We start from the raw sequence: 26,574 nt of genomic DNA, 5'->3' as shown, positions 1-26,574 counted from the left end.
CGCTTCATTTTCTTTTAGCACTCGACGATTTCTAAGCTGTCAAACATAATGAAAGCTATACCCAATTATTTGTTCCCGAACCCACATTCATGCCTGGCTTCAGTGCGAAACTAGTGAGCTGTTTCCATGGGGGACTCCGAGCTAGCTCATTACCGTACTCTTCCAATCTTTCCTCTTGCACTCGGCATCAAACAAGACAATCCGTGGGAACGTGTCATGTTCTTCAAGAGCTCGTCGTCGATCTGTTCGACTTGGTCGTCCAAAACCTTCCTAAAATTTCCGATGGAAGCTTCCCAATTTCTGGGGTCCGTGATCCACCTCGTCAAGCTCTCGAGACTGCGCAGCAAAAAGGTCAGCACTGGCGGCTTTCGCAGGAAAACCCCCCTCCAGCGGACTTCCTACCTCTTGGCAACTCGTGCTTTTTGTCCCCCGCTCAGCGCATCCCCCATGAGATGCATGGCCACGACGTCGCTGTTCACGCCGCCCAGGCCAAGCCGGCAGAGCAACCCGATCCGCCAGCGCGCCACGGCCGCCAGGATCCGAAGACTCGGGAACGGCTCCATCGCTCGATCCATTTGCGCCTGCGCCCCGAAGCCTGGGACCCAGTTGAACTTCATAGTGGTGAAAACGCGTTGGATCGTGTCCCTAGGGACCCCGACGGCACGCTCGAGTTCTGGCCACGGCGCGAATGCGTGCTTGGTCAGGTTGTTTTGGTCGTCCTGCATCCGGTGCAAGAAGTCGAGCACCCTCTCCGTGGGGTCTATTTTTACCAGGTTTGTGACAAACTGTATGGTTGGGCCGGCGACGTCCTGCGCGTCGGCGAAGATGCCGCTTTGGTGGTTGGGCATGGGCGGCATGAAAGGCCATCTGGTGCGGCCGTCCTCGCAGCTTGCAAACAGGGCGTGGGTGTGTCCCGTATGCCAGACGTTTAGGAGGGCCAATGCGCTTTTGAGTATGACTGGCGGCGATATGCTCGGGTGTGCCTTTCTCAGTGCAACTATTTCTGGCGCGTGAAAGGTATAATGCACCCCATCAGGATATCCTCTGCCGGTTTGGTCGATCTCTCCGCGTGCCGGGATCGGTGGCCACAGCGCCCTTTCTACATGGCCTCCAATACCGTCCAGATATTTTGCATGCCAGTTGATCGAGCTCCGGGTTTGAGGTGAGCCGCGGAAGGAATAGTACGAGTCTGCCCAAAGTTTGTAATCTACGTGGGGCTGAATTCGCTTGCCTGACAAGATGGTGTCCAAATCCTCCTGGAACATCCATATGCTGCTTGCGTCCAGGACCGCGTGGCTCACTGTAATATAATTAACAAAGCTTCCAGGTCTCGAACGAGAGGTGTCACATACCGATGTAAAACAGGCCTACAGTTCCGGTCTCCTCGACTTCGTAAATAAACGCCTTGAATAGATTTCCAGGTAGAACACCACTCTGCGGTTCGGGGCATTCGACAGCTAACCTCTGTAGATCGTCTACTAATTTAATGGTGCCAGCTATCTTCACCACGTGGTCGAAGAGCTTTTGGTTGTGCTTTAGCGCAACGTGGAGCGCCAAGTCTGGAGGCAAACCAGAGGTTCCTTCCTGATCCCAGACCAGATAGGAGGCCAGAATGCGATTGTGGAAAAGCATTGTTTGCACTGCCCTTTTAACATGCTGGTTGTTTCTCGATGTCTTAGGCACGCGGCTTTGTAACTCTGTGGGGGGCATACGACGTACCTCGGGGTTCTTTTCAGCGGTCATCAAGTCGACGAAATGGAATTTGGCACTATCAATCACACGACTCCGAGAAAGCTCGCTAACGCAGCTCTGGGCAGGAAATATATCTTCGACGTCGTTCCAGTCAAACCCATCTTTGCGAATAGTCTCAAGAACCAAGTTCTTGGTCTGGTCCAGCAGATGCGGATACTCGGTTAAGTGAACCTAAAAGTCCGAATAAGCTTTGGCCAGCGAGGACCTTGGTGTTGGGAGACTTACCATTTCATCAACGCTTGGGGGTCCCTCACGTTCTACATGAGTTTGCTTGGATGTAGGCTCTCCAACATGGGCCTCTGCTATCTTAGTATCTGCCAAACGTACCACCAGTTCGGTCTGCTCCTTGATGTTTTGAGCCTGCATCATTTCCTGAGCCGACAATGTGGAGCAGCCTGGTATCTGCCGTCGGATCTTTCGTATGACACGTGCGATCGTCAAGCTGTCGGCGAACTGGGAAATGGGTTGCTCTAGTGACAGATTGGCCGTTTGAAGACCGACGGAGCGAGCCCATATCATCAACATGGTTTCTTCCAGCGTATTCCTTCCGCGATCGATGTCACTCTGGGCCTCGGAATCTTCCTGTGCTCTTAAGAGATTCTTGACCGCTTCCGCCAGCGGCGGTTTCTTAATCTTGCCTGTGCCGGTTCGCGGCCACTCGGTCATGCCGAGTGCTTCGAGCGTGAAGATGTGGGCGGGCGAGTACATCGGCCCCATCTTGGTGATCACGGTATCGCAAATCTCTTGGGCAACTTGCTCCAGCTGCTCGGCGCCAGTTTCGACGATCGCGACGGGGACCTCGCCGGCAATGACGTCAGGTGCCCCAACGATCTGGATAGCGACGCGGGCGAGCTTGGGGTTTTCTGCAAAGCACGATTCGATGGCGGCCGGGGCGATGTTTTCTCCGCCCCGAATAATCATGTCCTTGGACCTGCCAATTACGTACAGCTGTTGTGTGTTATCGACAAGACCAAGGTCGCCCGTGATGAGCCACCGTCGTCCTTGCAGATCGTGGTAGCAAAACTCGTCTTCATCCGGCCTGTCGACGTATATGGTCGGGCTTGACAGCCGATGAGGCCCGTAGTAGTGGATTTCCCCCGGCGTCCCGATGGGTAGCGGCAGTCGCTCCGGACCCGTAGCGTCGAGTGCGCAAATCTTGAGCAAAGCATCGCGGCTACGCGGTCGTCCCACTGACAGCATCCCTTTGTCGTTGGTCAACTTAGACCAGTCGGCGCATGCGTCGGTGTGAGCTTCTGCACCCTCGGTCATGCCGTAAACGGACGTGATCGATTTGACCCCAAGGATTTCGGAGCAAATCTTCAGGTCCGCCGGCGTGGGCGGCGCACCGCTCATATAGAGTGAGCGTATCAAGCTTTCTCTCCGGGTAGTCTGTTCTTTAAGCCTTGGGCTCAAGGCTTGGCCCAGCAGCCTGATTAGACTGGGCACCATTGCCGCGTGCGTGCAGTGTTCTGCCACCAACAAGTCTGCAACCTCGTCAACGCTGAAATAAAAGCCGGGATATGCAACACCGCCACCAGAGGTCATAGGCGACGTGATCGATGACCGTCCCATGCCGTGGTTGTTAGGCAAGAATGAAAGCCATAAATCCCCAGGCCTGCGATCGCAGCCGGCCGAATTGGCAAAATCATATATACCTAGCGATAGCGTAGGATATTCCATTTTGATGGCCTTTGGACGTGAAGTCGAACCGCTGGTGAATAGTATCTCGTCATCGGTTGGCTGCTCATCTTGAAGGCCACAGTTGCCGTGTGCCACCGCGGCCGACATGAGACTTTGGAACGAAATCTCATCATTTTCAGGGGCGCCCGAAACGAAAATCTTGGCCAAGGGGCAAAAGCCTTTCAGGGGCTCCGATCGCAAAAGTTCCTGGTCGAAAACCACCAATATTGGCGGTTTTTCTCCCGTAACTTTTACTACCGTGGACAGCATATGCTCAACCTCCTCTTTATTGGACACATTCCGAGGGTTAAGGGGGGCCATGACTAAACCCATTCCGCGCGCCGCCCACCAGGTGAGGACATACTCGGCACAATTTGGCATTAAAGCCACTACAGCCGTGCCGGGCTGCGCACCGAGAAGCCTTAGTCCGACCTTGAGTCGCTCGGCGCCGGACTTCAAGTTACGGTAGGTCCAGCGCAGATACACAGGGCGCTTTGATTCCCCATTGGAGTTTTGCTCCTGGAGCTTCTTGGGTTCGCTTGGAATGCCGTAAAGGTCTGGGGCTTGGTGAGCGCATATCAGTGCTATGTTATCGGGCCACCTGGCTGCGGACTCATCAAACAGCTGGGCCGTGTAGAGAAGTTCTTCAGGACTGATTCCATTGTCTGAAGTGTTCCTGCTAGTGAGCAAGCTCAAGGATACCATGATTGTTGAGATTATTAATTTTGTTGCCCACTTGAGAGAATATCAGGCAAGCAAGCTTCGTGTTAGTGCATGATGTGCTGTTTATAAACCAGGGGTACGGCGCATTATCCAGGCAGACACACTACGGGGTTCCACTTCATGTTGTCCTGCTTTTTACAAAAAGAAATAGATGCTATGACATATCAAAACCTCCGCCTCACTCTGGTATGCATAACATAATCCAAGGGTAAATGACCGTTTTATGGCCGAAACGTACGGACGATAATTAGAGCTAGAACCTTTACTGCCTAAATCTTATACCAGTCTTGAGTTGTTTTTCTTTTCACGGTTTAAGCTCGACGCTATGGACTCACATGCTCTGGAAGGTGCCCGGAAAAGTAAGATAAATTCTTACAACGCCGATGAGGTAGCAGAAAGTGTAGCATTTTGATATTGGCCTGGGGTTATTCCCACCCCAACCCACTCTCGTGGGGTCCTGCATCATGGTACTCAAACTGAACTTTATACTCCAGATTAGCAAGTTGTCCGAAGTTAAGCTCGTGTGTGTCATACGTCTGGCAAGTCTTGTCATCGATCTTGATTAATTGTAAGGTTGTTCCGATGGAAAAGCAGGCTTCTAGCGCAATAATTGCTTTGGGTCCATACGATTGGTGGCTGCAACGAACTCTTCAAGTCGTGAAAGTCAGATAATTTCAATACATCTTCAATATCATTCAGAGTGAGCCTAACCACCGTACTCATAACACGGTGCTACAAGTCACCAGCGATCGATCTGGTTCGGAACATCCGGGGGTTGTGAGGTTGCAACAGGCTCAAGTAATTGTAGCCAAAAGGTCTTTGGGCTCCCAATGCGGCAAAGCATACATAATGTTACTTGCAAGCCAAACTGAATCAGTATATAGGGAAAGGAAATAAGGTACCAAAATGTCATTTTTACTTGGGGATTGACAGGGTTAAAATTTTTTGTGTAAGATCAGGTTAACCCTTGGAACAATCTCAGCGTAATGCTAAAGTTTGTTGCGTACCAAGTGATTATTGGTCCAGGTCTATAACTAGCCTCTGCAGCTACCTTTCCGTGAGCCACGTAATTGATTGCTCAGCTAGGAAGGTCATTTGCTGGTCAACTCCCTTTACTATGTGTTATCTTGTTAGCGTATGAAGACATAGATAGGGCCGAAACTCAACTTACCAGAGCTTATCATACCATATGCTTTCCCATCTGAACCATTCTGCTGCCTAGAAACGTAAAAGATACCGGAAATTATTGCCATGACAAGAACCTTGTGATTGGGGTCTCGAGTGCTTAAACTTCAATGGTCTGCTCGGTTTTCGAATGAACCTTGAGCCAAATTGGAAGGAACCAAAGTAAGCTTCCGAGGTTTGTGAAAAAGAAAAAATGAAAAAAGAACACCCCTCTACAGGCAGACCATAATCGACTGGATCCCGAATCCTTCCTATTTCAGCCTAGCCTCAATGACACTATCGCCCCGCGCTTCAAAGTATGGTGTGACCTTGATCACTTTCATCCCAGCTGCGTCCAACAACCTTCTCCAATCGCCTTCGGTACGCTCCGCCCCGGCGAGATGGGTCAACATCTCCATGTCCAACTGCGTGCCCCGCCAGGGGGGGTTGAGCTCGGGAAGGACGACCTCATCGAGCAGTATCACCGAGTCTCGGTCCATGGAGAGGGTTACGCTTGACAAGATCTCGAGACTCTTTTCATCGGACCAGTCATGCAAGATATTGCGAAGGTAATATACACGGGCACCTGGAAAGAACGGGTGGGAAAAAAAATTAGATCTTAGACTGCCGATCCTCGGCGAAGCTAGTCTGAGGGAAAGAGTGTGACTTACCCTTGAGAGGCGTCGGGCCCGTGAAGAAATCATGCCCCTGGGTCTCGATTGTTTCGATTCCCGGTCGCGCTTCTTTATTGACCAGATCTATGATGTGGGGCTGATCCTGTAGGAAGACGCGGCCGGGGACGTGGGCGTATCGCTCCCGCACAGCTGTGGTTACGTAGCCTCTAGAACCGCTCACGTCCACAAAGAGTAACGTGTCTTGGTTCGAGTTTTGGAAGAACTGCATGAGGTCCAGCGAATCGAGAAAACTCGGGTTGCCATCACGCGCGTGCTCCATCCAGCCCAGAAAGTCTTGATAACGTTCGGGCCTTTCTTTGCCCCACGTCCAAGGGTCGAGCTTGGTGTTGTGAGCAATCTGGAAAGGCGTGTCGTCGATATCGGTAATCAGTCTGTAACCATGCTTCTTGAAAAAGGGTGGAATGGCCATAAAAACAGGGGCTTTGAAATTGAACCTGTCGGTGGTCTGAGTTAGTGCTTTTCCCTCAGTCTTCCCTACTGATTGACGCCTCACCCGTGTGTAATCGCGGTGCACCCTTGAGCCGATGCAAGAGCCTCGGTGACGTTATTTGCAGTCCATTTGTCCTCTTCGAGCTGGGCAACCACACCCAGGGAGCCCCAATAACGGAGAACCCGTTTCATCATGATGGGCTCAAATCCGGCCTTGGCAGCAAGCTCTTTGTGCGAAAGGGTGTGGTTGTCTTGTTTGGCCTGGGTAAGGATCTCAAAGACATGCGTGTCCACGCCCACTTTAGCCATGGCAAGCTGCAAAGGCTATAGCTTTTTGGAATAGATTGAGTAAGCGTTATTTTACAGCTCGATTAGGTTGGGTATACCTACAGTCTGTCTTATTCTGTTGACGGTATCACCTTGGCTTTCCAAGGCCATACTCAGCTTGGTCGCAGCGGCTTGCAGACGACAGCGTTGGGCATCGTCATTACGAATTGAGGCGAGGGCATTGGCATCGCTCAATGCGCTATTGATATCCCTTGTGAGAAGTTCTGCGGCCATTTGGCTTGTAGTTTGTATTGGGAGAGGGATTCAATGTAATTAGTGATATTCCCTTTGTGACATGGGACGTCGTGCTGTGAGACAGAAGACCATTTGCGGCGACCAGAAGCCTGTTTTATAAACATCTTGCACACTAAACAGCTCAGTAGAGCTATATGATGCGGCAGCTTTTCTCACTTTGCCCAGATATATTTTAACACCCGTGCAGTGCGTGCACTCAGCCAAGAGCGCGCACTTGCTACGGAACCAGGCAAAAGGGCCCTCCCCTGCTACCGTGAGTGTATGGGTGGGCCCTTGCCAATCTACTACTATAGTGGTATGGGTGAAAATCCCCATCCCTGAGCAGCTGGCACAGCGCTGTGCGCCTTGTGGATGTTCCCGATTTTGGTAATAGTTTTGTGCAAAAAATAAATTTACTATGCGGTAGGTACCTAAAGCTCCCCACGGACAGTTAGGTTGGTAAAGGTAAAGGCCCACGCATACACATACAGTGGCAAGGGGTAGCTTTTTTTTGCCTGCACCCAGGCTTGTGGAACCCCTCGGATCTTAGCCGTTTTTGGTAGTAATTCCGGCCCAGATTAGTCAGGGTACAAAACCTTATGCACAGGTGGCCAGAACGAAGTACCACAGGTAAATAAAGGTTGATTGCAGGGCACATCCCTGAACCGCGAGCCCCACTATTTAAACGCGGCTTACTACCCCTATCAGTATAGTATGGTAATTGTGGTTTTGCTTGATACCTGTGGGGCCAAATATAAAAATTACACCGGTTTAAATTTAAGGACAATTTGTCGATTTTCGTCGTTTTTCACCACTTCGGCGACCGACACTCCGTCATAATTAGTTTTAAAGCTTAAACCAAACCCCCTGCGTTACAGGGTGGACCAGGGGCTTTATATTAGTCTCAGGGCTCATCCCTGAATCGGAGCTCCACCAATTGAGCCACGTGGCCGTGGCTCAAATCGTGGCTTTGCATGTACCTGTGGGTCTAACCAAAGATTACTTAGAACGGGCGCGATCTTTTCGGCCGGTTTGATTGGTCGAAAAGCCATGTGGCTGAAAGGTACATGGAGCGCCCGGTTCACCCTGCAACGCAGGGGGGTCTAGTCTGAGCACGAGCACTGAGACTAGCCGCGAGTTGGGTTGCTTCGATGCCACCAAGTAACATGCGAAATGCCTATGCACAACTCTTTGGTCATTAGAAATAATAAGACGGGAAAGGTATTATGAATCTTTCTATAAAGTCTGTTAGCAAGATAGTATTAGTGATTCTTGATTAAAAGAAATCTCACCGGGTGAGCAAAATCTAGTACCTTTCGACTAATTCCATTCAACGACATGGCATCAGTCGTGAAGCTTGACTTTGCCCGGTTCACTCACGGAAGTGATCAGGATAAAAAAAGATTCGGACAAGAACTGGTTAAAGCTCTCAACAAGTCCGGTTTTGTCAAACTTTCCAACCATGGCCTGTCCGACCAGGAGGTTGAAGATATCATGCAGGTAGTACGAAACATGATTGACACCAATTTTACTCACTTTTACTCTCACCTTTCCCTTGAAGATGCTAATCCTCGCGATAGTCACGCCACTTCTTTCACCTGCCGCGGTCAGTAAAAGCGAGGATAGAAGTTCCCCCTGGCCCAAACCCTCAGCGCGGATGGAGCGGACCTGGTTCAGGGGAGTATGTTGCCGGAAGTAGGAAAGAAAACCATGAGGGTATGGATCTAAATCAACTCATGGACGCGAGAGTAAGTCTAATCGTTTTTCTTTTCGATCAGAGGATCTTACTGACATATTTGACTCGAAAGGAACATTTTGACGCCGGACCAAAGGATGATACCCAGTTCCCAAACAGATGGCCGTCTGATGAAGAAGCTCCCGGGTTCCGGGAAAAGGCCACCAAGCACTACGAAACCTGCAGAAGTGTTGCACTCCAAATTTTGGAAGCCATCGAAGTCGGCTTAGATCTACCTGGCATTTTTGTCGAGAGATGCACGAAAGACGCCAGCGAGATTTGCATCAATGTGTACCCAGAAATTAAAGCTGAAAAGATCGACGAGTGCACCAAGCGCATCTGGCCACACACCGACTACGGGGTCATAACCCTGCTATTCCAAGACCGAGTCGGTGGGCTGGAACTGGAAGATCAAGACAGGCCCGGGACCTTCTTACCGGTTACACCTACAAACGCCGGCGAACCCATTGAGATGATTGTTAACGCGGCAGACTGCTTTGAGCGGTGGACCAACGGGTTTATAAAAGCTGGTTTGCACCGCGTCACTGTTCCTGTCGACACGGTTGAGAAAAATGGCTCCATATCCGAGAGGTGCTCAATTGCGTTTTTCTTAAAGGCCAGTCGGGACGCGATGGTTGGACCGCTTCCTCCATTCGTGTCCGAAAAAAACCCGGCCAGGTTTCAGGACATGACTGCGCTGCAGTTCCAGCAACTACGTAACTCGTCACTCTACAAGATTTAACGTGGACTGCGAGATACCCCAGAATGGAGGGGATAGACTCTTCTCTTGGAAGCAGGATGTTCTTGTTAATTCGATGCTACCTAAAAAAACCAATTTTGATTCGGCGTCGGGTTGGGACCCGAAATTTTTCCTGGCAGACACGTGATTCTTAGAAAAAGCATAAAATGTTGTTATTGCTGTCAAGCAACTGACCAAAGTGAATATACTTTTTTATTACAAGTTTCTCAACTTTTGCACCTTCGACGCCATCATGTTCTCGCCGGCCAGTATTACACTTTTATCTTTACTAGCAGTATGTGCGTTTTATAAGATGCTACTGCCAAGACTTTATCCTCGTGTGTTGCCTGGCATTCCACACAACGAGAAGCACGCAAAGCGTCTTCTTGGGGACTTGCCCGCAGTAGAATCTCACGCAGCCGAGAAGGGTTGCTCAAAGAGCGAAGCCACATTCGACACGATCAACCGCGGCACCACCAATTTTCCGATTGCTCAGATGCTCGTGCCAAACATCATGCCCCACGCCATCTTGATGATCGACGACCCGCGCGAGGTGGAGGATATCCTGCGCCGACGAGGTAAAGAATTCGACCGCTCCTCTATGACGGCTGCGTTTTTCAAGCCTCTCTTGCCCAAGGCCAGCATATCTCTATTTACGACCCCGGAGCTGAAGGCTCAGAAGAAACTGTGGGCCGATTCCATGTCGTCCGATTTTCTGAAGACTGTGGTGGCTCCGCACGCCTTCCGCACAGTAAGTTTGCTCGTCGACATTTGGCGCCTCAAGGTGGGGACAGAGTTCCAAGCCCAGTCCGATCTTCTCGACGGTCTGATGGACTTGATGTGGGCGACCGTGTTGGGCAGCGACCTGGGTGTGTTGAGTAGCAAGTTAGCGGCCCCGCCCACCACAAGAGCGGACCTGTACCTACTCCCGAAAGCCGCGGCCACTTCTCGGCAAATGTTTTTCGATGCAACCTCCTTCCTAGAGGGTGAGAGCGTTTACACCAGGGCCGGGTGGGGCCAGCTCCGATCGGGATTCATCAACCTTCTGCCCGGCTACCACCGGGTCCGGAAGAATATGAATCGTGAAATGAAACGTCTCATTGCCGCCGCTCGATCTAGACCTCAGCAGAAGCATGGGTCGCAGAACAGCGGTATGACCTGCGCAATGGACTTTGTCCTCGAGCGAGAGTTACAACTAGCCGACAAGGGCAACATCGTCGAGGCGACAAACCTGGAACAAGAGCTGATGCTATTCATGATTGCCGTATGACGACCCATGCCAGTTTTGTCAAGGATGACATAAAGTTTGGATGACAGATCGCTGATCATTGATGTAACTGGCAGGGTATTGACTCGACTGCGTTCACCCTTGCATGGTGCCTCAAGTTGCTTTCGAAGCACCAGCAAATCCAACACGAGTTACGCGACGCTCTCAAAACTGCCTTTGGGGACTGTGATAACGGTGAGAGCCTCCCTCCGGTACACGATCTAGCCAGTAAGGATATCCCTTACCTCGACGCCTTCATTCATGAGATGCTGCGCATAGCCAATACATCAGGCTCGGTTGTGCGCCGCGCCACTACGGATACGACAGTCCTTGGATGCTCTGTGCCAGCCGGGACCGAGCTTGTACTAAACACCAGGGTCATCAAGACCCCGATATCTGTTGATGAGACTCTCAGAAGCATCACCTGCCGCGAGGCGCAGACCAAGCGTCCTCGTGGCGGCGTAGAGGGCCCTAGTGGGCAAAATCTGGAAGCCTTCGACCCTCGCCGATGGCTGTACTCCGACACTGAAGGCATGGACGTCTTTGACCCAGAGGCACTGCCGACGCTGCTGTTTAGCCACGGGACCAGAGGCTGCTTTGGTAAGCTTTCCCGGGACCCTTGTTTACACATGCCAAGCGGTCCATTTATTCAGCGGCTAACTGAGGACAACCAAGGGAAACGGCTTGCCATGTTGAATCTACGCGTGTTCATTGTTATCTTGGTTTTCTCTTTCAAGTTCATGCCCATCCCTGAAAGCAAAGACGACTGGTCTGCCGATGAGGCAATATTTAGGTCACCTAAGCAGTGCCTAGTGAAACTCTCCGTATGCGATCAGTAGTGATCTGGGACAAAGGCGTGGCCGGATATTTCATTACACCCGAACCCCGAATGAATCCGGACACACGCCCTGCATGGGGCGACCCTGCTCGGAAAGACTAATAAGAATTCCGCCGTTAGCTCATCGTGCATTGCGTGGTGCTGGAATTTATGGTTTTTAATGGCAAACACAAATAAACTCAGGGTATTATCGTTCTTCACTTGACAGGCTGTGCTATTCCTATTTAAGCGGCACTTTCTCCTTATCGCAGGGGTGGCCGCCTTTAATTTAAATTGCCTCGTGTTACACAGGTTTCGATAGCAATATGAGACGGATTTGGCAACATCATGGACAGTAGTCCAAAAGGTAATACATACAAAGTTCGGATGGGATTTTGAAATGCTACTATGGTGTCCCGCGAAAAGAAAAACCCTCCCCTGCCACCGTACGTGTGTGTATACGTGGGCCTTACCAGCTTTACAGTTTGCGGGAGGAATTAAATACCTAAGTTATTTTATTCTCCAAAATTATTACCACAGTCGGCAACGCCCATAAGGCCCACATAACTGGACGACAGTGCTAGGAGGGGGAATTTTTACCCTTACCGCCATAGTAGAAGCCAAGGAATACAAAGTTTATTTTGTATGCGTGGTTTTCGAACTGGTTTGACAGCCTTTTCCTATTTTAAATTAGGGTGTGGTTATTTATTGCATTACATTAAAAGTCAAAACAGTAAATGATTAATTACGATTTTTTAGACAAAAACGTGACTGCTATAAAGCAAGCATAAAACCATATCCACATCTGCACGACCGAAATAATTGGATAGCCGAAAGTTAAGGCGCACGCGCGTACGCCACGCGCCATCCAATTGATTGCATTGTATGTGCATATATCTTTATTATATTGAGATGAAAATCAATGAATGGTCCAACAGTCTAGAACAAATGGTGCAGGTATGCACATGGCTAAACTTTAAAGGTTGTACGTGCTGGGTTTATAGGGGTATATATATCAGCGATTATGTTGTGCCGGTGTAGTTCGTACTGTATGATTATGTATTTGTTGGTATTACACCGATTTGTACGGGTTAAATGACCAAACCCATGTCAAATGTTATTATGCAAATGTATGTAGCTGCTTAGGAAGATTTGGTCCTTTAATCCCTGTTGACCTTTTGATGCCCAAGAAGTGCGGAGCGGGTTAAGGCTTGGCGTTATTTAGGCGATACACCGCAGAGCAATGCATTAAGTTTTAATTCGGCTCTGTTGGGAGCCACAGTCTCGTCAAGACTTACTAGGTAGAAAACGCCTGATACCCTGTTACACTAAGCTCTCACATGGCGTGGCACTACCACGTGGAGTATGCTTAAAGTTGAGATGCGGATACATTGGCTGGTCACCTTCCTCGTTGGTGATGAAATCGGTCTGAAGAAGTATTGTCTGCATGTCGCTTTGGCAACGGCACGCATCACGGCACAGACACACGTGAGTTGAAGGTGTCCATTTGTGTGGAAGCTCAATTGTCCATCACTCTCCCGAGTACGTGGCATTCTTCAAGTCTGGAGTCATTTGTTATGACAGACAACAGGCTACAAAGCAAGGATCCTCTGGGAATTCAGAGCGAACCTGTCATACCTATCGCCTCCTGGTAAACAGAAGAGACAAGAAAAACACCGAGATCAGAATCACTGGTAATGACTTCCCAGAAGCCAAAAGCCCCAGAGCCCATCGCCATTGTTGGCACCGGGTTTCGATTTCCAGGCGGCGCGTCCACACCATCCAAACTATGGGAGCTTCTGCACTCGCCAAAGGACGTCCTGGCCCCGATCCCGGCGACGCGATTCAATGCCGATGGCTTCTACCACCCTGACGGTGAGTATGGTGGCCACAGCAACGTACGGAACTCCTACACCCTCTCGGAAGACTACGCGGCATGGGATGCGGGGTTTTTCAAAATCGCGGTGGGCGAGGCGTCGGCAATTGACCCGCAGCAGCGGCTGCTTATGGAGTGCGTATACGAGGCCCTCGAGTCCGGTGGACACAGCATACAGAGGCTGCGCAGGTCCGACACGGCCGTGTATGTGGGTTTGGTGAACGAGGAATATAGTGATATTCACTATCGCGAGCTGAATACAACGCCTAGGGTTAGCAGTCTTCTTCGTCTTCTCTTTTGTCTCGCCTTAACGTCTTAGTCTCGAATACTTACTCGATCATGATGGGTGCTTTTGTCGTAGTACTTTTCGACAGGAACAGGCCGGTCCATTGCATCCAACCGCGTGTCGTATTTCTTTGACTGGCGGGGCCCCTGTATGACGATAGATACGGCGTGTTCGTCGTCGCTCGTCGCCGTGCACCAGGCGATTCAGGCCATCCGCTCGGGGGTAAGCAAGGTCGCGGTCGCAGCCGGCGTGAACCTCCTGCTCGGTCCCGAGCCTTATATTGTGGAAAGTTCGTTCCACATGCTCTCACCGACGGGGCGCTGTCGGATGTGGGATGCATCCGCTGACGGCTACGGACGGTTGGTTCTTTTCTTCATATTTTTTGCACTCTTTTCTTTTATCATGTTTGCTCCTCTGGTGGTTTTCTTCTGCCTAGACTGACTGGCTTTTCGTTTATAGCGGAGACGGGATAGCTGCTGTAGTGCTGAAAAGCCTCAGCCAAGCTATCGCAGATGGTGATAGGATCGAGAGCGTGATCCGGGAAACGGGTATAAATCAAGATGGAGCCACGAGCGGCATCACGGTACCTAACCCCAGCGCCCAGGTCGCTCTGATACAAGAAACGTACAGGCGAGCCGGGCTCGATCTGACAAAAGCGCGGGATCGGCCACAATTCTTCGAGTGCCACGGGACCGGAACCCCGGCGGGGGACCCCCTTGAAGCACAGGCCGTCCAATCCTCTCTAGGTAGGCTCGTTGCCGCTCCAGGCTCTGGCGGACCGCTCTACGTCGGCTCGGTCAAGACCGTGATAGGTCACACCGAAGCAACTGCCGGCATCGCAGGCCTGATAAAGGTCTCCTTGGCCATCCAGCACCGCCTGATCCCGCCAAATATGCTGTTTGAGATGCTCAACCCTGCCATTGAGCCCCTTTATCGCGGGTTGCAAGTACCCGTGGAAAATATCCCCTGGCCTGAAACGGGGGCGTCTCCCAGGCGTGCGAGTGTGAACTCTTTTGGGTTCGGCGGAACAGTAGGTACTGCGAAGCCATTGGCCAACAAATCAAAAAAAAAAACAGGTGAAAAACCAGCTAACGTGCGACCAGAATGCACACGCAATCGTCGAGAGCTACCAGCCACCAAAGATGGATGGGGCTGCCAGCGACACGCAAGAATCCGTCCCCCTGCCTTTTGTGTTTTCAGCCCAATCCAAAGCTTCCCTCAAGCGCATGCTCGCGAAATTTGCCGACTTTCTCCTTCCAGGGCGGGTACCCCGAGATCTAACGGATCACGACCTTGCCTTTACTCTCAACTCGAGACGATCACTTTTGTCGTGCCGCGCAGTGTTTGCGGCGCGTGGAGTCCAGCACTTGGGCAACCAGGTTCGCGACGCCATTCAGGATCAGGAATGGCAGCCGGCGGCCACAGTGTCCGAGTCAAAGGACGGTGAACCTGCACCGCGCATCCTCGGAGTCTTTGCAGGCCAGGGGGCACAGTGGGCGGGCATGGCGAGACGAGCAATTCGCGACATACCGTTCGTCCGGGAGAGATTTGCAGAGCTGGAGGGCTACCTCCAGGACCTACCGGAAGAAGACGTGCCGGCGTGGTCTCTACGAGATGAGTTGTCCAAGGTCGAGGGGTCGAATCTACACCTGGCACAGTTCTCGCAGCCCCTGTGCACGGCACTCCAGCTGGTTCAGGTCGACCTCTTGGCCGCCGCTGGGGTCAAGTTCTCTGTCGTGGTGGGCCACAGCTCGGGTGAGATCGCGGCGGCTTACACTGCGGGACTGTTATCTGCACGCGACGCCATGGTTGTGGCCTACTACCGAGGCTTGCACAGCTCTCGGCTCGCAAACAAAAATAGCAAAGCCGGAGCCATGATGGCAGCAGGGATAGATTTTGCCGAGGCGTGCAGGCTGGTGGGATCGGAGCAGTTCAAAGGTCGGATCGCCGTGGCCGCACACAACTCACCGACAAGTGTCACGTTATCAGGTGACGAGGACGCAATTCTCGAAGCCAAAGAGCTCCTTGCTTCGCAGGGCAAATTCGCGAGACTTCTGCGCGTCGATCAAGCATATCACTCGCAGCACATGCAGCCCTGTCTGGCTCCTTACATTGCCTCACTGCGGAGGGCGGGCGTAGGTTCGATGCAGCCCAGCTCCTGTGGGAGCAGGAGCACCAAATGGTACTCATCGGTGCACAAGGATGGTGACGCACATCGTATCATGACAGCGGTTGACTGCGAGTACTGGGCCGCAAACATGGCGCAGACGGTCCTTTTTGCTGGCGCCGTGGGGTCCACACTGACTGCCGACCCCGCGGCAGCCCAAGAACAGCCTTTCACCGTAGCCGTTGGCATTGGACCTCACGGTGCCCTGCGGGGCCCCTTTGAAGACATCATTGGATCCGTGTCCAGCACCCGCCTTCGAATACCCTACATCGACGTCCTTGCACGAAACCAGGACGACAGCATTAGTCTCATGCAATGCATCGGCAACCTCCTGGCCCACGGTGCAGTGGACAGCATGGACGTGGGTAGATTCCAGGCCATGATCTACCATCTGGAATCCAAAGGTCGACGGCTGACGCCTGCGGCTAACCTCCCCACCTACCCATGGGATCACTCGCGAACCTTCTGGCACGAGTCTCGGAGGTCGAGAGCTCTGCGGACGCGCTCCAAGCCGGCGCACCCGCTGCTCGGCACACTCTCCCCGGATTCTTCGGCCACCGACTTGGCCTGGCACAATCTGCTCCGCCTGGCGGACTTGCCGTGGCTCCGTGGGCACCGGCTGCAGGGCCAAACGATATATCCTGCGGCTGCATACCTGGCTGGAACCATCGATGCAGCTTTGCACGTCGCTGCGGAGATGCAGAGGACGGTGAAGACAATCGAGTTTAGAGACGTTTGGATCGGCAAGGCCATCGCATTCGATGACGACTCGGCCTCGGGCGTCGAGATGTACACGACCCTGACAATCAAGCAGGACGGCCCAGGCGGGGTTCTAGGGGCGAGCGAGGTGCTCGAGGCAGGCTTTCGCGTCCGCTCCACCGTATTTGGTACCGCCTCGACCGATGCCCCCTTGAACTGTAGCGGCACAATTTTAATTTCTTTGCTTGACCGCGACGAGATGAAGCCAGCTCTGCCGCTCTTGTCGCCGCAAAAACAGCCGCCGGCCCTGCTCGTCCCGGTCAACGACGAGGAATTCTACAGGGAGCTGAGCCACATTGGCTACCAATACACCGACTGCTTCAGAGCTCTCGCGTCGGCGAGGCGGAAGCTGGGATATGCTCAAGCCACGCTCAATCTGCCAGTGTCCCAACAACTGCACCGGTCCGAGCGGGGCTTTTTGCTGCACCCGGGTCCGTTGGATGCGCTATTCCAGATCATACTCCTCGCATACGCCTGTCCGGGGGACGGCCGGCTGTGGTCGCTCCATGTTCCTATAGCCATCGACAGGATAGTGATGGACGTGAGTGAGATTCGAAAAGCAGACTCCTCCAGCAGCACATCCTACACCATCGAGGCAGCGGTAGACCGAGACCCCAGCTTCTCAGGCCGGCCGCAAAGTGGCCTCGGGGGCGACGTGGGCATCTTCACGCGGGACGGGGGCGTCGGCCTGGTCTGGGCCGAAGGTGTTTGCCTGGCGCCGCTCGCCACGGCCTCGGCAGATGACGACGTGCAGATGTTTCTCGAGCCAGTGGATGGACCCGTATTCCCCGACTGCGCCCTGGCTATGTCGTCTCCAGCGGACAAAACGGTTGCGCGGGCCACCGAGGACGAAAACAAGCTGGGCTGGCTGTTGGACCGTATTGCGTATTTTTATCTGGAGCGCCTGACCGAGGAAATAAAGCCGGAGCAGGAGGCCAAAGCCAAATGGCACTTTCAAAAGCTAATGAACTATGCGCGCCACGTATGCCGAGAGGCTGCGGCTGGTCGTCAGCCGTACGTCCAAGTCGAATTTTTGCAGGATACGTACGAGGAGATAATCAAGCTTATGGATCAGCATATGGACATCATCGACGTGCAGTTGATGCGTGCCGTGGGAGAGAATTTGGCCGCCGCCGTGAGGGGCGAGACAGTTATTCTGCAACATATGATGCAGGACGGAATGCTAGACCGGTCGTATGAAGAAACGCTCGGTGTTAAGCCCTTTTCGGATTTTTTGTCGAGGGTTATAGAGCAGATCCTTTTTATATACCCGGAGGCGTCCATCCTGGAGATTGGGGCGGGAACCGGCGGCGCTACCAAGGGCATACTCGGCCGCAATCCCGACAATTTTGGGCATTACACCTTTACCGACATTTCGTCTGGCTTTTTCGAAAAGGCCGAATCGGTTTTTGCGACTTTCGTCGAGGGTGGGCGCATGAGCTTCCGCGTGCTTAACATCGAGCGAGACCCGACGGAGCAGGGGTTTGCGGAGCATTCGTACGACCTTGTGCTGGCGTCTTTCGTGCTGCACGCCACGGCGGACCTGGAACGGACGCTGCGTAACGCCCACCGGCTGCTCAAGCCAGGCGGCTACCTCGTGCTGCTAGAGATGACGAGCAACGACACCCTGAGGCTCGGCCTGACCATGGGTGGATTGGAGGGCTGGTGGCTCGGCGCCGAGACCGGCAGGCCCTGGTCGCCCTGCGTTTCAACCAGGGAGTGGCATGCGCTGCTCAAGGCCACGGGATTCACGGGTGTGGAGAATAACACGCCCGAGCTTGACCCCCTGGCCTGGCCGTACGGCGTCTTGGTCTCCCGGGCGTTGGACCCTCGAGTAACTCTGCTTCTGGAGCCCTCGAGCCGACCGCTGGTCGAGCCTTTTGAGATCCAGGTCCTGCTCATCATTGCCGGGTCCTCTCCTCAGAACGTGTCTCTGGCGAGGGAGCTACAGGGCATTCTGCAGCCCTTTTCCCAGTCCCAGGTTGTCGTTACCGATGGCATGGCAGGCTTCTCGCGCCAACAGGCTCACCGAAAACGGCATTCGCATCCTGACGGGGCGAGAAAGTCGGGACAAGATGACGATCGGGCGAACGACCTAACCGTGCTGTACCTAGCCGACCTGAACGAGGAACCGCTCCTCCAGGGCATCACACCAGACGGCTTTCAGGGGCTGAAGGAGCTGTTCAACCTGTCTCCCAGGCACCTCCTCTGGCTAACTCACGGTGCCCGCGACAGTCAGAACCCATACGCGGTCGCCTCGATCGGCTTGGGCCGAGCGCTGATGATGGAATATCGTCAAGTGGATATGCAGTTCATGGATTTTCCCACACCAGTCCCCGACGCCAAGGTCGTGAGGGATCATCTTTTGCGCCTCGTCATCCTTTCTGCGATTGAGAAGGAGGATTCGGCCCTGCTTTGGAGCCGTGAGCCAGAGATTTCGGTGGATCGGCAAGGCCGCTGTTGGGCATCGCGGATCAAGCCGCACCGGCACTTCAACAACGGATACAACTCAGCCAGACGAACTATAACCGAGCCACCCAACCCGGTTGAGGAGTTCGAGGTTTACGAGGAGTGGAGCGAGGGAGATGAATCCGTGTCCCGGCTCCTTGTTCGGACGCAGGCTATACCGCAAAGTCTGCAAGAGTCAGTCCCACACAAGATAAAGCCGTTGTATTCTGTCCCTATTGCACCTCGACCCGGAGGGGGCACGTGGAACTTGACCGCAGGGCTTCTGATCAAGTCCGCCCAGACAGCTGATCAGGGGATGGTAGTGGTGCTCTCGGACCGCTTAGGTTCTGTCATCACTGCGCTCTCTGAGCCCGTATCCATTTCTACCAAAGTTACCCCGGTTCTAATGCATGAAATTGGAGCGCACCTTTTTGCATCACTGATTATGAATGAAGTGAAGCGCCAGTCTCAGCTGATGAGACACGGCTACCAGCAAAAGTCCAAGAAAGTCTTCCTGATCTTAGAGCCGGGCGCGAGCCTTGCTCGGCGACTTTCCCAGACTGCCGCGGCGTCGGACTCATGGACTGTCGTGTGCGTCACCACATGTCGGGCAAAGCTGGCGTCGGCACCGGAGTCTTTCGTCTTTGTTGACGTCAACAGCAGCAGCTCAGTCAAAGGGAGGGCTCTCAACTTGTCTTCGTCATCCAGAGTCATCGGAATCTTCATCTGCTCCGATCCGGCTACCCGTGTTCCGGGGGAGCAGACTCTTGCCGCAAGCCTTCGAGGATCACTGCCAGAGCTGAGTCGGACGAGGACGTGGCTGGCTTCCGACCTGCTGCAGGATGCCGATGATGTCCATGTCGCTCAAGACAATGAGGCTGGACTTGCTCCGCAGCTTCTTCTCGCCTCCGTCTTGCGAGATGCCGTGGCTAGTGCACAGGAAAGTTCAGCATTGATCAAGGAGGGACATGTGGATGTGGAGCTTCTCTCACTACAGGAATACGTCCAAGGTGCTCGAGGGACAACGGCTCGGGAAGTCTCCGTGATCGACTTTTCCGCAGGGTGGTCCGCGCCATTGACAATCACGGCCCGGCCCCTCGACGGCATCCAGCCTCTCCTCAAAGGTGACGGGACATATCTCCTCCTGGGCCTGGGGGGTAAGGGTGGCCTCGGATCTTCACTAGCCGAATACATGGTTCGTCTGGGGGCGAGATACATTGTGCTCACTAGCCGAAACCCAGGAGTCGAAGAAGCCTTGACTCTAAACTATGCCAAGCAGGGGGTTCAGATCCAGGGCATGGCCAACGACATCACTGACGAGTCTGCTCTGCGCAAGCTGATCCGGGATATCGACGCGTCTCCCGACTGGCCACCGATCGCAGGCGTCGCCAATGGCGCCATGGTGCTCGCCGACGTCTCGCTCCAAAACATGGAATACGATCAGATGGTGCGGGTGCTGCGACCAAAGGTCCTGGGCAGCATCCTGCTGGACAAGATCTTCGAGACCGTGCCGCTCGACTTCTTCATCCTCATCTCCTCGCTCTCGTGTGTGCTGGGCAACCGCGGCCAGGCAAACTACGACGCGGCAAACATGTTCCTCGTCGGCCTCGCGGCGCAGCGCCGGTCCAGGGGACTGGCGGCCAGCGTGGTCGACATCGGCGCCGTCATGGGCACCGGCTACATGGCGCGCGCGGTCAAGGAGCAGACGCTGAAGCAGATGGTCGGTGCCGGGTTCGCCAAGATGTCGGAGCGGGACTTCTACATGGCCTTTGCGCACGCCATACTGGCCGGACGCCCCGAGCAACGTCATGGCAGCTACGAGGTCATCACCGGGCTCAACGTGCCGCAGCCAACCGACGAGTTCCAGCCAGACTGGGTCACGAACCCGCGCTTTTCCCACATGATATCCAGGAGTCGGGCGGTCACGGGACGCAAAACACAGGAGTCTACGTCGGGGAGGCAGGCTGAGAAGACGCGCGACTTGCTGAAGCGGGCGAGGACCGCGGACGACCTCTCGCGGATCGTGTCCACCGCGGTCGTCAAAAAGACGATGCACATGCTGCAGGTCAGTGATGAGATGGCGACCGACCACGACGCCTTTTTGAGACGGAGCACTTCGAGCTTGGGCGTCGATTCGCTGGTGGCGGTAGAGCTGCGCACCTGGGTGTTCAGGGAGTTTGAGGTCGATATTCCCGTCTTCAAGATTCTCGCTGACACGAGCTTCGGTGACATTGTTAACTTCATCTTGGCGGTCTTTCCGGAGAGCCTCGTGCCGTGTTTTGATAGAGACTCCGACAATGACGCTGTCCCGGCTTCTGCGCTGGAGTCCATGCGAGAGAGGCCATCAAACAAGATGAATGGTAAAGATGCGTCGAAGCAGCCAACCAAAGACTCTTTATTAAACTTTTCCAGTCCTTCAGGGACACCAGTCTCTACTCCAAAACTGACACCTGTTGCCTCGCCGGATAACAGCTCAGAGCGAGACCCTGGCGAAGAGGACTCGAAACAAGACCGAGTGGACCGCGAGAGCAGTGGATCACCCACACAGGACTCCCCTACGGGGGCTAGATTCGAAAGAGTTGTCGCCATGTCGTATGGCCAGAGGCGATTCTGGCTGATGAGCAATCTGGGCCCAGCGCCGACCATCTGCAACGTCGTGAACGACATAGAAATCAGGGCCGAGCTGGATACGGGCTCCCTAGCCCGGGCGGTTTGCTCGCTGGGGGAGAGGCATGAAGCCCTTCGTACGGCGTTTATCAGTAACCCGACCTCGGAAGTCCCCGACCAAGTCGTCCTGAAACAAAGTCCGCTGCGATTGCAAACAATCAAGCTACAGACTCTGAATGAGGTCGATGACATATACCACGACCTGCATCGCTCCGACTACAACCTAGAAACGGGCGAGTTGGTCAAGATGGTTCTAGTGTCTCTTTCGCCGGGGCTCCACCACCTCTTAATCGGATACCACCACATAAATATGGATTCGTTCAGCATGTCCGTCCTGATGAGGGAGCTCCTCGAGCTCTACGCTGGTAAAAGCCTAGATCCGCCTGCCCTTCAACAGTCCGACCTTGGCGTCTACGAGCGCAAACTGCTGCAGGGCGGCAGGTGGTCCAAGGAGCTGGTTTACTGGAGCAACCTGTTCGCCGGGGCTCCATCTTTGTTCGATCCCCTACCAATCCTGCACGTCTCTCCATCAAGCACAAGCCGGGTCCGACCCGAGCGCATCGCCTACAAATCACACGTCCAGTCCAGACGCGTCTCGGCCGACACTGCCAAAAGCCTGCGATCCCTCTGCCGGAGCGCCGGCGTGACACCCTTCCACGTCTACACGGTCGTGTTGCAGGTTCTCGTGTCCAGGCTGGGCCAGCTCGAGCACGTCACCATGGCCATGGGCCACGCCAACCGCGAAAACCTGGACCTGCCAGGCGAGGACGGCGCCGTTGGCAATTTCCTCAACATGGTGCTGCTGCGCCTCCGCACACCGTCTCGCGGCCGCAGCATTCACAGCTTCCTCTCCGAGACCCGCGCCGTGGTGCTCGAGGCCATGGCCAACGCGTCCGTCCCTATCGAGCTCGTCATGGAGCAGATTGGCGTGCCCAAAACGTCCAGCTATAGCCCGCTGTTCCAGATTTTTATCGACTATAAACGGGTCCAGGAGAAGCTCCCGTTTCCAGGAGGGGGGACAGTCCAGGGCACGAGGTACCTGCTCAGCGAGACTCCATACGACATTATGCTCGATATCATTGATACGGCGGCCGGGGATGCGCTGCTGCAGATGCACGCGCAGGACGGCATTTACACGCCCGAGGAGACGACCAGGCTCTTGGAGCTGTACTCAACTCTGCTAGACTCGTTTTCGCAGGCTGACGGCGAGACCATTATCGGGGACGTGCGCATGGCCGCTGCTGATCAGGTCAAAGCCGCACTGCGGTTGGGTGAGGGTAGGGCTTTCTTCCTGTTGAGAAATGTTTTGTGTTTGTGTGGTTGAACATGGCGCCCTCTGCTAACTCGCACATGTCTAAAAGGTGAAATCTTGGAACTGAAGCACCAATCCATACTTCACTCCATAGACCTAACAGCCAGGTCACTCCAGGACGTCGAGGCGCTTGCCGACACCAGCAACAATAGCCTTTCCTGGGCAGAACTGATCAGCAAGTCGACCGCACTCGGTCATGAGCTCCGCCGGCTAGGGGTCGGGCCCGGATCCAGGGTGGGCATCTTTCAGGAGCCGACGGTGGACTGGGTCGTCACCATGCTGGGTGTCTGGCGCGCCGGGGCCTCGTTCGTGCCAATGGACCTCGGACAGGGGCTCCCGCGGCTGGCCAGGATTGCAAGGGCGGCTAATCTCGCGGCGGTCGTGGCCCACCCTGAAACCGTCGCGCTTGTCGGTGAGCTAGGACGTGATCCCCAGAACTGCGTTGTTGATATTACGGAATTGCATATCTCCTGTCCGGTTTCAACTTCTGAGGCGTCTGGCGTTCAAATCAAGAGTGAAGATGAGGCTGTGGTGCTGTTTACGAGTGGCACCACCGGAGAACCCAAGGTTGGTGTTTTTGTTCCATGATTTCTTACCCACGACTTTAAATTCTTTTGTTCTTCTGTTTGGAAGAAAACGATGAGATGCTGATCACCAAACTTTACTAGGGTATATCAATCCCCCATAGGGTTATATTGACCGGAATCAAGGGCATGGTTCAAAGGTGGCCAGACCTCAACTCGACGCCTCTCACCGTCCTTCAGCACACGTCGCTCAACTTTGACGTCTCCGCGTGGGTGGCTCTGCTCGGTCTCGCATGCGGAGGCAAAACTATCGTCGCTTCGCGCGATATACGCGGGGACCCGAGGGCCCTAACCCGCGTCATCATCCAAAGGCAGGTCAACTTGAGCGTCGCGACGCCCAGCGAGGCCATCGGCTGGCTGCAGAGCTTCGACCCCGGCGAGGTTGCCACCTGCAAGTGGAGGTGGCTCGTGGCTGTCGGCGAGCCCATACCCATCACCTTCCTTAGACAGCTTCACCTGCACGGAAAGGCCTCGCTGAGGGTGATAAACGCCTACGGGCCGACCGAGACCTGGATGCCGCTGGCGTACGAGATCCCCCACCACGGGTCCAAAACCGTCGCCGAGGTCGATCGGCTCTGGCCTGTACCCATCGGCGGCTTAATGCCCAACTACAGCGTCCGAGTGGTGGACTCCAATGGCCATGTCCTACCGCCAGGCATGCCCGGACAGTTGGTCATCGGGGGTTGCGGCATTGCGCTGGGCTACGTCGGTTCCTCCGCGCCACACGACCGCTTTATACCCGACCCCAACCCCGTGCAGGCACACCTCGCCAGCGGTTGGCGCAGAGTCCACCTGACTGGCGATTACGGCTATATGACCGAGGACGGCGTTTTCTACTCGCTAGGCCGCATTCAGGGGGATACACAGATTAAGCTGCGCGGCCAGAGGTTGGACCTTCGTGATGTGGAACAGGCCATCGTGGAAAATGCGGGCGGCTCTGTCCTCGAAGTTGTAGTCAGCGTCCGGAGGATAGACGGTCAACCCCTCGACCGTGCTGCACTCGCAAGCGACTCGACGTCCAAGATGCTCGTCGCTCACGCTGTTGTCGCTCCATCTTGGGCTAGTGACTCTGCAGAGTTTCTGCGATCCCTCGTCCAAGGTCTTCCGCTGCCCGACTACATGAGGCCATCCGTCATTGTCCCTGTCGAATCCCTTCCGCTTACCATGAACGGTAAGCAGGACCGTACAACCATATCCCAGTGGCCCGTAATATTGGCTTCTAGAGGAGTTCGGGATTCTCCTCCAGAGTTCGAGTCGGCGCAAGTCCGAATCGCTCAACCCAACAATCGGGGTCTCGAGACAATGGCCGAGATATGGAGACAAGCCCTGGCCTCGTCTGCCACGGGCCTCGATGTGTCTGAGCCTCTGGACCCTGAGGTTGACTTTTTCCACATTGGCGGCAATTCGCTCCTGCTAACGCGCGTCCAGCGAAGCATCAGGGTGAACCACGGGGTGGACGTGCCCCTACGCCAACTGTTTCACAACACCAAGCTCGCGAGGATGGCGCGACTTTTACGCCCAGAGAGCGACCTGTCGGACGATACCATCGACTGGAACACCGAAACGCGACCCATTCCCGAGCTGAACCTCGCGCTCCAGGTAGCTAAAATCTCGCCTGTCGACGAAGCAGCCTCGACCGACGCCACCCGAGGCCTGGTCGTGGTGCTGACGGGTGCGGCAGGCTTCCTCGGCTGCCACCTGGTCCAAAGCCTGATCCAGCACCCGGCCTTTGCAGAGGTCCACTGCGTCGCCGTCCGCAGCCGGCTCCAGCGACTGGTGCCGCTCCAAGATGCCGCCCGCGCCGCCGGCAAAAAGCTCCATGTCCACCTGGGCGACCTTTGCCAGCCTGGCCTGGGCCTCACCGACGCCCGATCCGTCTTTTCACTCGCCGACGTCATCATCCACAACGCCGCCGACACATCCTTCCTCAAATCCTACGCGACCCTCCGCGTACCCAACGTCGACTCGCTTAAAACCCTTGCCCGTCTATCATTAACGCACCGCACCATCGCGCCACCCATGAACTCTCCCCGTCGCTCCCCAGCGCACCTACATTTCATCTCCACGGCCGGCGTCGCGACTTATGTGGGCCGGGACCTGGCCGAAGAGCCGCTGGGCCGGCCCCCGCCTGCGCACGTCACCGAAGGCTACCTGCTGACCAAGTGGGCGGGCGAGCAGTGGCTGGAGCACGCGGCCGCCGCGTCGGGCGGGCTGCTGCGCGCGACGGTGCACCGCGTCGCGTCGCTGGTCGGTCCCGGCGCGCCCGTGCTGGACATCGTGTCGAGCGTGGTGCGACATTCGCTTGCCGTCGGCGCCGTGCCCACGCTGGCCGGCTACCGAGGCCAGATACAATTCGTGCCCGTGGAGGAGGTCGCCCGAGGGATCGTCGGCGCAGCGGCCCTCGAAGCGGACGGCGCTGGGGTCCGGTATCTGAACCACTGCGGCGAGGCCGACGCCGCTGTCGATTTGGGGGATCTGGGGAGCTATTGCAAGCGGAGCCTGGGCCAGGACGGGTCTTTGCCGGTTGTTGAGGATGAGGAATGGATCCGGAAGGCCGAGGTGGTCGGCTTTCCGCCGCTATTGGGGTCGTACCTCAGGGCGGACACGCTTGGTGGGAAAAGAACCGAGTTTAAAATCTTGCTTAAACGCTAGACTATTGACGGGGGCAATATTGGAAAAGGCTTGGTTTATGAATCCTGCCATTACTGTATCCCGTATGGTATACCTGACCGAATATGGAGATTTCTTTGTGGAGAAAATACAAGAATAGAAAAAATTACTTGTAACAAAGCAAGGAACACAATTGTTGTTAGGAGAAGTCGGTGTTTGCTTTAACTGACGCAGGATTTGATTTGGATCTTGGACGCAAATCCGTTTTGTGCCACTCTAGTTCTGGGCTTATAAGTTATTCAG

The 26,574-nt window shown here is 54.6% G+C and overlaps 5 protein-coding genes across 5 annotated transcripts; 3 read left to right on the top strand and 2 right to left on the bottom strand.

Moving 5' to 3' along the window:
- Positions 1 to 149: 149 nt before the first annotated feature.
- PgNI_10065 (uncharacterized protein) lies at positions 150 to 4,137 on the bottom strand (the record flags this gene model as incomplete). Its single annotated transcript, XM_031130041.1, has 4 exons — positions 150 to 336; positions 403 to 1,300; positions 1,353 to 1,923; positions 1,978 to 4,137. 4 exons carry the CDS (start codon positions 4,135 to 4,137, stop codon positions 150 to 152), a joined length of 3,816 nt encoding a protein of 1,271 aa, XP_030977649.1.
- Positions 4,138 to 5,591: 1,454 nt separating this feature from the next.
- On the bottom strand, positions 5,592 to 7,004 carry PgNI_10064 (uncharacterized protein; the record flags this gene model as incomplete). The annotated part of the gene is made up of 4 exons (XM_031130040.1): positions 5,592 to 5,905; positions 5,991 to 6,448; positions 6,508 to 6,767; positions 6,834 to 7,004. The coding sequence occupies 4 exons, from the start codon at positions 7,002 to 7,004 to the stop codon at positions 5,592 to 5,594; spliced, it is 1,203 nt and encodes a 400-aa protein (XP_030977648.1).
- Positions 7,005 to 8,342: 1,338 nt separating this feature from the next.
- Positions 8,343 to 9,481, top strand: PgNI_10063 (uncharacterized protein; the record flags this gene model as incomplete). Its single annotated transcript, XM_031130039.1, has 3 exons — positions 8,343 to 8,507; positions 8,585 to 8,752; positions 8,813 to 9,481. 3 exons carry the CDS (start codon positions 8,343 to 8,345, stop codon positions 9,479 to 9,481), a joined length of 1,002 nt encoding a protein of 333 aa, XP_030977655.1.
- Positions 9,482 to 9,731: 250 nt separating this feature from the next.
- PgNI_10062 (uncharacterized protein) lies at positions 9,732 to 11,584 on the top strand (the record flags this gene model as incomplete). The annotated part of the gene is made up of 3 exons (XM_031130038.1): positions 9,732 to 10,742; positions 10,823 to 11,345; positions 11,421 to 11,584. The coding sequence occupies 3 exons, from the start codon at positions 9,732 to 9,734 to the stop codon at positions 11,582 to 11,584; spliced, it is 1,698 nt and encodes a 565-aa protein (XP_030977654.1).
- A 1,675-nt stretch (positions 11,585 to 13,259) lies between these two features.
- Positions 13,260 to 26,313, top strand: PgNI_10061 (uncharacterized protein; the record flags this gene model as incomplete). The annotated part of the gene is made up of 6 exons (XM_031130037.1): positions 13,260 to 13,709; positions 13,800 to 14,083; positions 14,184 to 14,754; positions 14,828 to 23,036; positions 23,127 to 23,644; positions 23,746 to 26,313. 6 exons carry the CDS (start codon positions 13,260 to 13,262, stop codon positions 26,311 to 26,313), a joined length of 12,600 nt encoding a protein of 4,199 aa, XP_030977653.1.
- Positions 26,314 to 26,574: the final 261 nt, after the last annotated feature.

Source organism: Pyricularia grisea (assembly GCF_004355905.1).
Source record: "Pyricularia grisea strain NI907 chromosome Unknown Pyricularia_grisea_NI907_Scaffold_7, whole genome shotgun sequence".
NCBI lineage: Eukaryota > Fungi > Ascomycota > Sordariomycetes > Magnaporthales > Pyriculariaceae > Pyricularia > Pyricularia grisea.
Note: the sequence above shows the minus strand (reverse complement) of the source record. Positions and strands in the feature narration are given on the sequence as shown.